The sequence below is a fragment of the Megalobrama amblycephala genome, linkage group LG21 (assembly GCF_018812025.1).
Source record: "Megalobrama amblycephala isolate DHTTF-2021 linkage group LG21, ASM1881202v1, whole genome shotgun sequence".
Lineage (NCBI taxonomy): Eukaryota > Metazoa > Chordata > Actinopteri > Cypriniformes > Xenocyprididae > Megalobrama > Megalobrama amblycephala.
In genome coordinates this window covers 9,628,220-9,644,922 of record NC_063064.1, presented here as the reverse complement: position 1 = coordinate 9,644,922, position 16,703 = coordinate 9,628,220, and the positions used below count along the sequence as shown (strand labels likewise).

Here is a 16,703-nt window from a genome sequence, read left to right as displayed (position 1 = left end):
ATGAATAAATGCCATTACCAAAACATCCAAACCTATAGATCTGTTATAAAATATAAATATCACTGCATGAACTACATATTGGCACATAGTCTGAACTATTTGTACAGGCTACTCATTTCGAAGGCTGCATCCTCCGGGGGTCGCATTTGAAGGCTGTATATGTCATTGAGGCTGGCTCATTTAAGAAAAACAACCGTTGGATTGCAAAGTAATAAAGAAAATACAGCATTTTGCACCTCACGAGGAACAACCATCAATTTTTATTATGGTTACTTTTCTTAAATAAGACATCCTTAATGATGTATGCAGCCTTCAAATGCGACTTCCGGAGGACGCAGCCTCTGAAATGAGACGCAGATTTCAATTCCAGTGTGAGTCCTTGTCTTTTGTATGTGCATGCAAAGTGGATTTGCTTTCAAACTGTAAAGATGTCATGTCAACATGTCAGCAACACAAACCAAACTCTTCCAGTCTCAGTGTTTGAAGGCGGGTCAAAATAGATGTTGTTCGTGAGCAACCGGCTGCCATTACGGAAATTTTTACATTGTTAGGTAATGAGACTCATTTCGGCTGTTCAGAATCAATTCATTCTTTAAGGCAAAAATTACTTTTTTATCCTGCACTTTGATCTTTAAAACAATGTGACAAAAACACATGCAAGTTCGACCCAAATGTTTAATGTCATGATTGTTACCATCTATTTGCATTAGTTTATATCCAGCTGGTCGCTTTTATCGATTCGTTATGCAGCAAAGTTGCATAATTAAAACTACTGTCATGAGAAAGCAAGCTGTATCGTCATGCAGCAGACATATATAAACAAATCAGAAATGCATTCGATTTCAGGTCTCTTTTATCATCACTGTAATACAATACAAATCTTATTTAAATAATAATCAGTGTTCTAAAATGGAAGCAAATGAAGTGTAAAATGGAAGCAAATACATACATACAATATGTGTCTAATGTCAATGCTATGACCTTTGTGTAGATATTTAAAGACGGGCTTCTTTAAGCATGACTTTATAATAAGATTCTGTCTGTAAGGTTAATGAAAGTATTGTTCACTGTTAATTTCAACATTTTAGTACAGTGCCTCATTGAACGTTTTCAGAAACTGTATTTTTGTATGATTTTTATTTTTATTGGACTACTGACAACTGCAGGGTTCAGTTAGTGAAGGGTCGCACAGCGGTCGAGAAGCGTAGCGCCGCACCACGTAATAAAAATTCGAACACATTGTTTTCTTTGGGGCTGTTCATACAGAACGCGCTTTTCCATTCCAATGCGGTATTTCTTTGTAAACTACGCGACGTTGGTACTCGCGTCTTGCAGCATCTCGCGCATGACATGATGCTCTAAAGCCATGAATCAGTTCAGCTAAGTTAAAATCAGTTAAAAAAAGTTTTAAAAAGCATCTTGAGACTTTGCGGTTTCCCCCATTCCACTACCCGCGTTCTGTGTGAACGAGCCCTATGAGTGTACGCACACAGGCAGCGCCACTGGGTCTGTCCGCGTTGTCCAGATACTGATACTGTGAGTTACTTGCTGCTAGACGCGGCGCGTCTTGATGCACTTCACGTGCAGAACCGCACATGTATTCAAAGCAAAGCGATGTTAAAGGGACAGTCATCACATTATAAAATGCGGTTATATTTTTTCCGGCTCCACGGGGGCCCTCCCTCAGCCCGGGGCCCTGGGCTTAAGCCCAAGTAAGCCCGTGCATTAATGCGGCCCAGCCTTTAGGTCATTTTTCAAGCACCTTATTACAACCTATATTTACGTTTTAAAGTCATGCGCCCTCTAGCTGGCGTAAAAATAATGACAGCGTTGTGTTACGTCTGTCGTCACGAAATGACATATGACTGTCAAAAATCAAAATGCTTGTTCATTTAAATGCAATTTTTACACCATTTTTCCTACCATCTATTTTACACCATACTTAGCAAAACTCTTTTTTTTATTATTTTTTTATTAATGACTACACCTACCCCAACCCTAATGCATATACACTTTATGAGCACTAACGCAAAACCCGAAATATGACGCAGATAAAAGGGAACAATGCACCGAAATGAAAGTGTCCTGTTGTCGATAGGGGCGCAACTTTAGTAAACGCTCCTATGGGTCGTATTTCAGGAAAGTGACAAACGACCTATATAGGCGTATTGGTTGGAGAACATGTTGCAAGTAATAGTAAAACATAGGGATGTCCCGATCACGTTTTTTTGCCCTCGAGTCCGAGTCCGAGTCATTTGATTTTGAGTATCTACCGATACCGAGTCCCGATCCGATATTCTATAATAAAAAAGAATAAAGAAATATAAAATATCACTGCATATTATCTTTACTGTATAAAATAAATAAAGATTAATCATTATTGAAGTTACAAAAACTATTCAGTCAAGAGCAGAGTGATTTCTTTGTTATTTGTTGTTTGATTTAACATTAAAAACAGGCAGCAGGAATAGTTTTTTTTCCCCTTTAAGACATGCACGATCCAGTACATATACTCTTACACATGCGCTGTCTTTCTCGACTAATATACGTTCACTTAAGACATAACCGACTATGTTTGCTAGGATACTCGCTAAGACGGGCATGTTGACATAATTTTTGTATGAATTTGTCCGCTGAAGTGCAAGACTTGAAAGAGAACTCAGTATTTGCGCGCTGACTGAAATAAGCGTGTGCGCGCTTCGGATGAGCGCACACAAATCTTCTCACAGCGCGCGAGTTCTCTTTCGCGTCTTGTTCTTGAAGGTGTAAATCAGCAAGGCTTAAATGAGTTAGTTTAAACACAGACAGCAATGTGTGCTGTTCAGGTCTCACCTGCACTCGCGCGCTATCAACACCCGGGTGATGACGGCGACTGGACATTGAGCATACGGCACTCGCATTGAACAGTTTACAAAGAGTGACTGTTTTGTCCACGCTTTCTGATTATCGTTGTTGTAACGTTTTGCGCATCCATCGACTGAAACATACATTATCTGAACTCTGTCTGTTTTCCACGTTGCTATTTTAAACAAACCATATTAACCAATAGATGCGTCGTCATTCGAGATGGACCGCGGTGCAAGTGCGTACCGAACCGTAAGTGGAGAACCGTTGCACCCCTAATACATATCCGAGTCCTGATCGGGAGGTAACGTCCGATTCCGATCGAGTCTGAAACCACGTGATCGGGCCCGATTTCCGATCACGTGATCGGATCTGGACATCCCTAGTAAAACATATGTTGTCATGACTTATTGATCATATCCTCAGTATATCAATAGCTGTATTTGTGCTCTCAGTCTGGTCATATGCTGGTCAAAGGCATCATATTAGCACATGTTTAGTATGTAGTTTCACACAGGTTTGACTCGAACACAGCTTGTTAGAGGATTAAATGAGCTTTTAGTCTTGCCAAAGACTGTGGCCTTTGTTATGTGTGTCTCTTGTGAATGTGAAAACAAGAATCGGCTCAGTCCACAGGCATGAGCATTATGTGTTTTGAAATATTTGAGGGTGTTATTTTCAAAACGGTGACATGCCAGGGCAGGGAAAAGTCTGTGTGCATGTGTGTGAGTCCCGGTGCTCTGGTTTCCCTCGCAATACAAAGACATGCTGAATGGGTAAATTGGAGGCACTAAATCATCCGTAAATGTGAATGTGTGTATGTCTGTGTGTGTTGCCCTTTGATAGACTGGTCATCGATTCAGGGTGTTTCTCTGCCTGTGGCCCGAGATGCTGGGAGAGACTCCAGTGACCCTACAGAGGACAAGCGCTTAAAAAATGCATGGGTGGATGCATATCCCTGATCTAAACCATAAAAAGAATTTTTGGTTTAACATAAAAACGTAAGATACCTGGTTGCTTTACAATTTTGAGTTAATTGAAATTAAAAATTTTAGTTTATACAATGAAGGCGATTGGTTTAATCAACAGAAACTCAAAATATTATGTTATCTGAACCACATTAATTACTGAAGTTGATTTGACAAAAGAAAAAAATGTTGTGATAACAAATCATGGAAATAATTTTTCACGGTGTACTCCTAAAACAATCTTATGCCAAGGTTTATTCCAAAAGTATGCACACACAGTGATGGTGAGTAATAATTAATTAATGACAGTATTAATATTTCAAACATGCATGAAAGTAATGAGATCTTTTGCAGGAGCAGTTTGAGCAACAGAGCTATGCAGCAGTCATTTACATATAAATTTATTCATTTAGCAGATGCTTTTATCCAAAGCGACTTACAAATAAGGAATACAACAAGCAGTTCATCTAAAAGAGGTGATAACACGAGAAGTGCTAGTAATACAAAAGTTTAAAACATCAATAGTACACGTTAAAAAAAATAGGGATGGACTAAGAAATAGTGAAAGAATAGAAGAGATGAATTTTCAGCTGTTGATTGATGTCAAGGATTTTGGCTGTAAGGACAGAGTTATAAAGATAATTTCACCAGCAAAGAACAGCAAACGTTCTCATCAAAGTGACTTCAAGTGATACTTAAAAATGATGTTTATTACTATTAACACAATGTTGATGTTGTTGTATGTGACAGAAATCGAAAAAAAGGAAAAAAGAAGAGCTCGATTGCTGCTGCATTTTGGACAGTGCCATTCAACAAGTAGCAGAGTATGTTTTGTTAAACAAATAAGCTCTTCCACTATTATAACTATTACAGTCCTGAATCGATTGAGGTTTTAATGCACCAATCCCATATCAAATGTTCAGAAACATTGGCATTTACAGCATATAACAACCCTCCAAGTCCAAGCATAAGGGTTTGGAAGCAAACTTGAATTGACCCAACCTGTTAAATTTCTCAGTAACACTTCAAGTCGAATGTTGGTGAGATGTTACAAAATCTAACAACATGCAGAAAGCCTGTAAAACCGACGGTGTCAGCGTTTGACTAAAAAAAGAGTCAAGACAAATACTGTTGTCTTACAGTACTGTTGTCTTTTTCCCTGACAAAAAAGTAAGAAAAGCATTAGAGATCTGTTTAATGTCTGATGTATTCAAATACACCCACACAACTAACTATTGAAGAGTTATTCGATGTTCTTTCAAGTTTTCTTCTTCATTCCTGTATATAAAGTTTTTGTGTTAACTTAAAATCTGTTTATGCACTAATTTGCTTTTGCTCCATATTGGAATTCAGAACGTGAAGAGCTTCATGAACTCCTTTTGTAGCTTTTTGTGACTCAATCATGCAGTTCAATCCATCCACACATACAGTACAACCACGCAGAAGAAATGAAAGAAGGCATTCATCTCTGCCCTCAGTCTGCAAACCATTATGTGTGTTTGGTTCCAAAATATATTGGACATACATGACAAATGTGCGATTTTGCATTTCATTTTTCATTTTCCTGTGTGCTTTAAAAACAACATCCTTTTTTTTGTGTTGTGTGCCAGTACATTCATTATGACATGGGTAGCACTTTATTTTATAGTCCTGTTACGCATGTACATACACTCTAAAAAATGCTGGGTTAAAAACAAAAAAAAGTTGGGTTGAAAGTGGAAAAACCCAGTGATTGGGTTGTTTTAACCCAGCGGTTGGATTAAATGTTTCCCCAACATGCTCAACTATTGTTTAAAAATGACTATATGGCTGGCTTAAAATGAATCCAAAATAGGTTGGAAATTAAAAATCAGACACATAATTACTAGAGGCAACACTAATAATGAAAAGGTGAACATTTATTAATAAAGCTATTTAATAAATTAGCAATTAAACCTATTAATAAATGTTCATTTCCAAATTTGGGTTCATTTTAAGCAAGCAATATAATAATTTTTAAACAATAAGTAGAATTAAATATAACTACCCAACTGTTCGGTTTGTCCATTTTCAACCCAACTTGGGTTATTTTTAACCCAACATTTTTTAGAGGGTAATATATTATAATAACTGGGTAATAACTAGGTACTAACCCTGAACCTACCCTTAAACCTAAACCTAACCTACTCAGTAGCCTACTTTGTGAAAAAAGTACACTGTATGTACACATACTGTAAAATAAAGTGCAAGCAAGACATACATTTGGCATATTTAAATTGATTACAAGAACACGAGAGAGGAAAGAGATTGGACTGAGAAATATATTCAAGACACAGTGAAATTTATCAGGAACACAAAACAAATAATGCACCATAAATTCATTCTGTTCATCACCTACCGGCAAAACTAGGCCATTTATTCATGTATGTAATGTGTGCACATACATGTATGTTTGGATAGACACTGAAGCAACATATTGAAACTGTAAACCTTTTCACGAATTGAACAAATCTTTGTACTGACTGGAATTGTCAGAACCTTTGTACAAATTATACTAAAATGTAGTCATGTCTGAATCTATTACTAATTCATTAAATAATAATAAACACCATAAACTTACTAGTCTCGAGTAGATGTTACTTTGAGTAGATGCTTCTGTATAGAGTGACAGTTTGCTTCTTTCTGATGTTGTCACTGTGCTCACCTGATAGTGTTGATGAGTTTGCTGAAAGACTCAAATTGAATCAGTGTTTCCGTCAGCTCTTCCCTGCAGTCTGAGCCAACAGAGAAAACATGGATTGTGATGCTGAAGTCCTCAACTCCTTTACTGATAAAACCTGCATCACCTTTCACTGTGTTTGTTATCTAAACAGTGCAGACATACAGTAATGTGCAGAATTGTGGGTAGAAATGTACAAACCCAATTCCAAAAAAGTTGGGACACTGTACAAATTGCGAATAAAAACAGAATGCAATGATGTGGAAGTTTCAAATTTCAATATTTTATTCAGAATACAACATAGATGACATATCAAATGTTTAAACTGAGAAAATGTATCATTTTAAGGGAAAAATAAGCTGATTTTAAATTTCATGGCATCAAGCACATCTCAAAAAAGTTGGGACAAGACCATGTTTACCACTGTCTGGCATCCCCACTTCTGTCTGCAGTCTGCAAACATCTGCAAACGTCTGGGGACTGAGGAGACAAGTTGCTCAAGTTTAGGAATAGGAATGTTGTCCCATTCTTGTCTAAAACAGGCTTCTAGTTGCTCAACTGTCTTAGGTCTTCTTTGTCGCATCTTCATCTTTATGATGCGCCAAATGTTTTCTATGGGTGAAAGATCTTGACTGCAGGCTGGCCATTTCAGTAACCGGATCCTTCTACGCAGCCATGATGTTGTAATTGATGCAGTATGTGGTCTGGCATTGTCATGTTGGAAAATGCAAGGTCTTCCCTGAAAGAGACGACATCTGAATGGGAGCATATGTTGTTCTAGAACTTGGATATACCTTTCAGCATTGATGGTGCCTTTCCAGATGTGTAAGCTGTCCATGCCACATGCACTCATGCAACCCCATACCATCAGAGATGCAGGCTTCTGAACTGAGCGCTGATAACAACTTGGGTTGTCCTTGTCCTCTTTTAGTCCGGATGACATGGTGTCCCAATTTTCCAGAAAGAACTTCAAATTTTGATTCGTCTGACCACAGAACAGTTTTCCACTTTGCCACAGTTCATTTTAAATGAGCCTTGGCCCAGAGAAAACGCCTGCGCTTCTGGACCATGTTTAGATATGGCTTCTTTTTTGACCTATAGAGTTTTAGCCGGCAACGGCTAATGGCACGGTGGATTGAGTTCACTGACAATATTTTATATATCATATATCAAAAGTATTCCTGAGCCCATGTTGTGATTTCCATTACAGTGCCGTCTAAGGGCCCGAAGATCACGGGCATCCAGTATGGTTTTCCGGCCTTGACCCTTACGCACAGAGATTGTTCAAGATTCTCTGAATCTTTGGATGATATTATGCACTGTAGATGATGATAACTTCAAACTCTTTGCAATTTTTCTCTGAGAAACTCCTTTCTGATATTGCTCCACTATTTTTCGCCGCAGCATTGGGGGAATTGGTGATCCTCTGCCCGTCTTGACTTCTGAGAGACACTGCCACTCTGAGAGGCTCTTTTTATACCCAATCGTGTTGCCAATTGACCTAATAAGTTGCAAATTGGTCCTCCAGCTGTTTCTTATATGTGCATTTACCTCTTCTGGCCTCTTATTGGTACTTGTCCAAACGTTTTTGGAATATGTAGCTCTCGTGAAATCCAAAATGAGCCAATATTTGGCATGACATTTCAAAATGTCTCACTTTCAACATTTGATATGTTATCTATATTCTATTGTGAATAAAATATAAGTTTATGAGATTTGTAAATTATTGCATTCCTTTTTTTATTCACAATTTGTACAGTGTCCAAACATTTTTGGAATCGGGTTTGTACAAAAATAAGTGGTCTTCATTGGCTGAACAGCGTTTCCTTTGCCCCGTCCTCAAACACTGTAGTTGTATCTGAGACTGGAAGAGTTTGGTTTGTGTTGTTCATGTCGAGAAGCTGTTTTCTGCTGCCAAAGCAAATCCACTTTCATAAGATTGATACAGTAATACAGACGCCATCGTTACTGTTCGTATCACTGTGAATCAAGAGCTAAGGAAGAGCTGATATTTAGACATGGTAATGAGCGTTTTGTTTCTGACACGCACTGTAAGTGGTCAACCAATCACAACAGACTGGGCTATCTGACCAATCAGAGCAGAGCAAGATCTCAGAAAGGCGGGGATTAAAGAGACTGAATCCTTGATCAAACCGTTTCAGACACTAAGAGAAAAGAGCTGATGCTGCAAATTAAATTAGCATAATGGTTGCACTTTAATGGAAGAAAGTCTGTAAAATTCATTCCAGTTCAAGTTCATTTTTTGTTTGTTCTGAAATCTGATTATGCTGTCAAGTGCCAAATCAGACAGTAATAATTTCTTTCATTTAACCGTTTCTTCTGAATGCTCCACCTGCTTTACTTCAAAACCGACCATACATGTATTCTCCACAACTTCATAAATAGCATGTCAAATATAACAAAGACATGCAGAAAATAGAATGGGAACAGAATAGCATTCCTTCTTTCTTCCCCTTAATGTCTGTCAGTCATTTCTCTGGTGGCGCCAGGTTTCCACTCCTCCAGCACAAAAGGGGCTGATGTTTTCAGAACCGCTCTGTGTCACTCAAGCATTGCTGCCATATAAACACATAAAGCCAATTCAGCCTAAGTTACTACATAAACACAGTGATCAGGTTGCGTTCTCACCCACTCACTGCCCATCACCCCCGACCTTGTGTTTCACGGAACATTATGTGTAAGAACTACGTCTATCAGCATTCCAGAGACCTAGAAGTCTTAATATGCAAGACAGAACCACACAAAATCCAATGCACAATAATATACACATGCATCAGACAAATGCCTTTTCAGCTTTGTGTGCCATGATTATGGCTTTTTTTTTAAGATGGTGTGTCAAGTTAAAATTAGTTCAACTTTTAAAACACGTCTTGTGACCCTGCGTTCTGTTCCAATCTGTCTGTTTGTGAACACAAGAATGTCCTTTGTGAACACCCTCTTTTATTGTAAGAAAATATGTTCTACAAGTTACACAATAGACTATAATACTTCAGTAAGTCATTAAGCAGGTCATTTTTAAATGAGACTGTGGGGAATAGCCCTGCTCAGTATGTCATACAATCTTAGGGTTTTAGATCAAGTCTAATTTGAACAGCTAATGTTTACTATTTTTTGTTTGTTTGTTTGATTGTTTTCCACTGGAATTGTTAGTGTTTCATCAACAACATTTTGGGTCATTTTTATGAAATAAGAACAGAATGAATTTGTGTTCACAAATCTTGCATACACGTTTTTAAAAGTTTAGGATTGATTTTTTAAAATCTCATATGCGAATAAAACAAGGCTGTATTTATTTGAACAAAAATATTGTAAAAAAAAAAAAAAAACAGTAATGTTATGAAACATTATTACAATTTAAAACAGCTGCTTTCTATGTGAATATATGGTAACGTGTAATTTATTCCTGTGATCAAAGCTGGATTTTCAGCATCATTACTCCAGTCTTCAGTGTCACATGATCCTTTAGAAATCATTCAAATATGATGATTTGCTGCTCAAGAAACATTTCATGATTATGAATATCAATGTTGAAAACAGTTGTGCTGCTTCTGATGTTTGTGGAAACCATGATACATTTTTCGGGATACTCAGATGAATAGAAAGGTCAAAAGAACAACATTTATTTGAGAAAAAAAAAAAATTTGTAACAATATAAAAGTCTGTCAATTTTGATCAATTTGATGCATTCTTGCTAAATAAATGTATTAATTTCTTTTAAATGATAGCATAAGTATATATTTATTAATGTATGCATCTGTTTAGTCAAGAATATGAAAAATTTACACAGAAATGTTCTTTTTCTTCATGAATTCAGTCCACTGAATGCATTATACTTTCACATATTTGTTTTCATTCCAGTCAAATTAAATATGGCGTCTACCGAGACTAAAGTCCATGTATTTTGAAGTTTGAATATCTGCTGTTAACAAAAAAACAAACAAAAAAAACTGGGTTGTGACTTTGGAACGTCTCTAGCACAGATTTCTGTGCTGTTTGGAAACGAAATGTCCTTTCATAGTTTGCCAAATGTCACATCATCAATGCAGCATATTTTATCTCAGCTGAGGTCGCGATTAGATCATTGGCAGCATTTGTGTGACTCTCGGTTCACGTTCATGTTTGAAAAGCCAAAACTGCTGTCAAAGCCAAGGTCAAAGTGAAACTCACTCACCCTCTCTCACGCATTCTTCATTTGTCTCCCCCCACCCCCCTGGTTTTTATGAGATTTCTCATCTATACCTTCTGTCATTTTGCTCTTGTTAAATGGTGCCCATGGAGGGACAGAGGGAGGAGAAGAAAGAGAGAATGAGAGGCACATTTGGGGGATTCACTCCATTCAGTAGGAGGAAGGGATGAAGGCCTCTGTGGGCCATAAAATCTGCCCCGTTTTAGCTGTTTTTCTCTCATTTTTTACAAGTGGAGAGTGAGGGGACAGCTGCTGCTGGTGTGAATGGCTGGCCAAGAGAACTCACTGCCAATAAAGTGCCGGTCAGGCAGGCCTCAGGCCTCAGTCAGACCACAGACGGGCTTTACGGGTGATCTTGAGACTGGACCTCTAGTAAAAAGCCAGTCATCCAGGCTTGAGGAATTTAGGGTCCAGGAAACAAGAGCATGAGGGGGGAAAGGGTGTCTAGAGGTGAAAGTTGAACCTGAGTGAGAGTGTGGACAAAATGATATAACACTGGATTCACACGGTGGTGTTTAAATTGGGCAGACCGTGTTATATTGTATGTTTGCATCTGTATGGCTGCTTTCCAGGATGTTTATGAATCTGACTATAAGACCATTTGGGTGCGTGACAGCAAGTTGAACACATGCTGAGGTGTCAGTCAAAGCATGTTATTAATTCATACATTAACACTATACAAAAAGGTTTTGTTTGTTAACATTGCTACAACATTAACTAACAATGAACAATAATTCTGTGAATTATTTTATGCACTGTGAATAACAAGAACAAACAATGATCAATCGTATTTTTATTAACTATAACATTAGTTCATGTTAGTTAATACATTAAAGGATTAGTTCACATCAAAATTAAAATTTCCTGATAATTTACTCACCCCCACGTCGTCCAAGTTGTTCATGTCTTTCCAGGATTTTTCTCCATATAGTGGACTTCAATGGGTTGAAGGTCCAAATGTCAGTTTCAGTGCAGCTTCAAAGAGCTCTACACGATCCCAGACAAGGAATAAGAGTCTTATCTAGAGAAACCATCAGTCATTTAAAAAAACAAAAAACAAAAAAAAATTATATACTTTTAACCACAAATGCTCATCATGCACTATTCTACGATTCACCACGCATTACGAAATCAAGTTGAAAAGGTCACGCGCGACATAGGTGGAAGTATTGCGGTAGGGCGAAAAACTTGTTTGTTGTTGTGCGTTGTTTTACCTTTTTTTGAAAAGGCCATTTGACTTTGCACGTTCGCTTTGTAGACACTGGATCAATACTTTCACCTACGTCACACGTGACCTTTCAACGTATTGCGTGGCGCGTTGCATCGCAAGACGAGCATTTGTTGTTAAAAAGTATATAATTTTTACTTTTTTTAGAAAATGACTGATGGTTTCTCTAGATAAGGCTCTTATTCCTCGTCTGGGATCGTGTAGAGCTCTTTGAAGCTGCACTGAAACTGACATTTGGACCTTCAACCCATTGAACCCCAGTGAAGTCCACTATATGGAGAAAAATCCTGGAATGTTTTCCATCAAAAACCTTCATTTATTTTCGACTGAAGAAAGAAAGAAAGAAAGACATGAACATCTTGGATGACATGGGGGCTGAGTAAATTATCAGGAAATTTTAATTCTGAAATGAACTAATCCTTTCACTAATGTTAATAAATGAGACCATACTGTGAAGTACTGTGATACTATTCATTCATCGGTCCTGTTAGTTCATTTTTCTCATCTCTCTTCTCTTTCAAGCAGCTCGGCCCCTCAATGTGCTCTCATAATATTTGTCTTTGAGCTCTGACCCCTAGGCAGAGGCTTCCTAATGCATTTGACAACTTCATTCATTCTTATTCTCATATTATGCACTTTTTCAAAGTCTTCATTTTGTTTTTGGGCTGTACTGGAACAGGTTTTTATGCTTGAATGTTCAAAAACACATTATTTTCCCCTATATTTGACATTGTTGCAGCTCCTGTCTTCCCAGTCTGTCAGTAACGCTCTGTGGTGTGTTTCCCAAAAGCATCGTTAGCCAACTTTGTTTGCAAGTTTCGTCATTATCAGCACAGTTCAATGAGTTGGTGTTTCCCGAAACCATAGTTCCACCAAACATTTGCAAACTGAATCACAAACTTGTGTGGTTGGAACAACAGCTCTCAAGCTGTGGTTAGAAACATAGTTTATTGTTTTTATGACATGTGGACTTAATAAATCCTCATCTTGAGCAAATTAAGCAAGCTGACATTCAGTACAATCTATATCTTTCATTTTGATATATACAAATGTCTTTTATGTCATTTAGTTTGTCAAGAAATTTTAGGCATAGTTTTTGAAGAGTGCGCATGTGCGTACGTAGCCTGACTACGTCAGACTTCCTACTTCCGCTCAATTTCATTTCGCTTCTGTACTCAGTCTGATACAGCGTCATAGCTTTGTGTTTGCCACCGGTCTGGAAACAGCCGGGCCAATCAACGAACAGAGGGCGGGCTGAGAGCCGTGACGTAGATGCTAAGCGCCGAGTTTTACATTGTAGGTTAGAGAAATCGAAAACCGAAACGACCGCGGAAATGGGAAACGAGACACGGGATGCAAACTTCGGGATGCATTAACTTCGCATAATCTGCAAAAGTCGTTTACAGCCATGTTCACTCCGGTATTTCGCTCACATCATCATGTGTTTACAACAGGTTTACAGTGGAAGTTCAATCATAGATTTGAGTTAGATGCATGATGTCTGTGCTTCGATGCGGCTGTACAGGCGGATAACATACGTCATAACTAAACGTATCTGATTGGCTTACGGGTAACCAATGATTTTAAACTTCAGACAAGCGTCCCCTAGCGAGAGAGAAAACACTTCTCTATTATGCCATTCCAGACTCTGTCTACGAAGCAAAGTGAAGTAGCAGAGTCTGGTATTACCAGGCTAGTGCGTACGTGCTCTAGTACGTAAGAACGAGCCTATGATTGAATCTGGAAATAAAGAAAATTAACTGAGAAAAATGAGAATTAGTCCTCAAGATGCCATGTCCGTAATTTATAGCAAATAATCTAGCATTAATTCGATCACAAACGGATTAATTTAAAGAAGTTATTACTCCACCACCTGCGTGACATCATTCACCAACGTGGCTGAGCGACAAATTTGTGGCAATACGGTTTCGGGAAACAGTCGTGACTAGCTTGATTTCTTAAATGATGCATGAAGCAGCGAGTTACGTCATTGTGGGGAACACACCCCTGTTTAGTTCCTGTCTCTATGAAGCCCCTCCCACAATGTGTTCTGATTGGTTGGCTGGAGCAGTGTGTTGTGATTGGTCAAGCGCTTTGAGCGTGTTTGGGAAATGTCCCACCCCAGTTTCAACACACTACTAACTAACTCAACCAGGTCCCACCCCTTTATTCTTTAAAATATAAATATTTACTAAATATTATTTAAATGAGGAAAATTGTGAAGAAAACTCAAGACTACAATGAAGGCGTTTCAGGGAGTTCAGAAACACTGACACTGATATAGAGAAGAACTCCCACTGGAGGGACTTTGTAGAGCTTTTTCATGCTCAAACAGCAACATTACACACTAAAGAGAGATGAACATGGAAAAAAAGGCATAATGAATACTCTTTAATATTCTTTAAAATGGCAACCCATCTCAATTCAACTCATTATTTTTGATGATGCATCAAATAATAAAATCAAGAGTGCATCATAAACTCACCAATTTTGTAAAGCCACAAGCTCAATCTCTAAAATATGCTGTGAGGACAGGGATTGAAAGTGGCTTTGTTGTTTAAAGAATAAGAGAGATTTTGATATTTTTTAAGAGTGGTGAAGTGATGTTTGCCAGTTCAAAACTTGCCTGTAGGGGTTGAGGATTTGAAAAACCAATAGAGATTCCTGTCTTAGTAATCACCTCTAAATATCTTCTCTTTTTCTTCCTGATCTCTGCAGCGGTGGAGACCCAGAGCACAAGCTCAGAGGAGATGGTTCCTAGTTCTCCTTCTCCACCCCCTCCTCCTCGTGTCTATAAACCCTGCTTTGTGTGCCAGGACAAATCTTCTGGCTATCATTATGGAGTCAGCTCTTGTGAGGGCTGCAAGGTATGCACTCTTAGAAGAGAATATTCTATATAGAACCTTAAAGGCTTCTGTCAGGCGTTTCATATATAGAACATTTTAGAGGTTCATTGTATGGATTTAGTTTTAATTCATTTTGTTTTAATTATTTTTTAACTGTAATTAAATTGTATGAATTAAACAGCTCGTAGCTAGAAAAAAATAAATGTTTGTTAGTATTATGCAATCATTTCAGACATTTCTCCTTAAATAGGACCTTTTGGCATAAAGGGTTATTGAGTCAAGAACCCTAGGGTTCTATATAGAACCCCACTAAAAAAAAATGACACTTTGGAACAACTCTATAAAAATACTCTAATTTGGTGCAGTCAAATTTGGTTTTTCTCAAATTACCTTTACGATTTGGTTCAATTTCAATGTAATATTAATTAAAAATAGGCTATTTCTTTTCTCAATGACAAAAACATTCATACAAAGTAAAATAATTATTTATTATAAAGACCATATATCATACTTAAAGGCTTAGTTCATCCAAAAAATGAAAATTCTGTCATTAATTACTCACCCTCATGTTGTTCCACACTTGTAAGACCTTCGTTCATCTTCGGAACACAAATTAAGATAGGCCTCCGTTGACAGCAAGATAATTAACACTTTCAGATGCCTAGAAAGCTACTAAAGACATATTTAAAACAGTTCATGTGACTACAGTGCTTCAACCTTAAAGGTGCCCAAGAACGTTCTTTCACAAGATGCAATATAAGTCTAAGGTGTCTCCTGAATGTGTCTGTGAAGTTTCAGCTCAAAATACCCCATAGATTTTTTTTAATTAATTTTTTTAACTGCCTATTTTGGGGCATCATTAACAATGCACTGATTTACACTCGGCGCCGCCCCTTTAAGACGCGAGCTTCCTGCCACACGAGCTTGCGCTTTACAGCGCATTTACAAAGTTCACACAGCTAATATAACCCTCAAATGGATCTTTACAAGATGTTCGTCATGCATCCTGCATGCATGCGTCGGATCATGTGAGTATAGTATTTATTTGGATGTTAAAAGTTTTATTCTGAGTGAATTTGAGGCTGTTCTCCGTGGCTAACGGCTAATGCTACACTGTTGGAGAGATTTATAAAGAACGAAGTTGTGTTTATGCATTATACAGACTGCAAGTGTTTAAAAAATGAAAATAGCGACGGCTCTTGTCTCCGTGAATACAGTAAGAAACGATGGTAACTTTAACCTCATTTAACAGTACATTAGCAACATGTTAACGAAACATTTAGAAAGACAATTTACAAATATCAGTAAAAATATCATGCTATCATGGATTATGTCAGTTATTATTGCTCCATCTGCCATTTTTCGCTGTTGTTCTTGCTTACCTAGTCTGATGATTTGGCTGTGTGCAGCTCCAGACGTTAACTGGCTGCCCTTGTGTAATCCCTTTCATAATGTTAATGGGAACATGGGCTGGCATTATGCAAATATTGGGGCGTACACCCCGACTGTTACGTAACAGTCGGTGTTATGTTGAGATTCGCCTGTTCTTCGGAGGTCGTTTAAACAAATGAGATTTATATAAGAAGGAGGAAACAATGGGGTTTGAGACTCACTGTATGTCTTTTCCATGTACTGAACTCTTGTTATTTAACTATGCCGAGGTAAATTCAATTTTTGAATCAAGGGCACCTTTAATGTTATGAAGTGACGAGAACACTTTTGTGCGGCAAAAAAAACAAAAAAAACCACACAAAATAACGACTTTATTCAACAATATCTAGTGATGGCTGATTTCAGAACACTGCTTCATGAAGCTTCGAAGCTTTATGAATCTTTCGTTGCAAATCAGTGGTTCGGAGCGTGTATCAAACTGCCAAAGTCACGTGATTTCAGTAAACGAGGCTTTGTTACA

At 37.8% G+C, this 16,703-nt stretch overlaps 1 protein-coding gene across 1 annotated transcript in view; it reads left to right on the top strand.

The window, feature by feature from the left end:
- The window catches only part of rargb (retinoic acid receptor, gamma b), a 74,420-nt gene that overhangs the window by 47,544 nt on the left and 10,173 nt on the right, over positions 1-16,703 (top strand). The window contains 1 exon segment of the mRNA XM_048172763.1: positions 14,664-14,812. Coding sequence (XP_048028720.1) covers positions 14,664-14,812 — 149 coding nt within the window.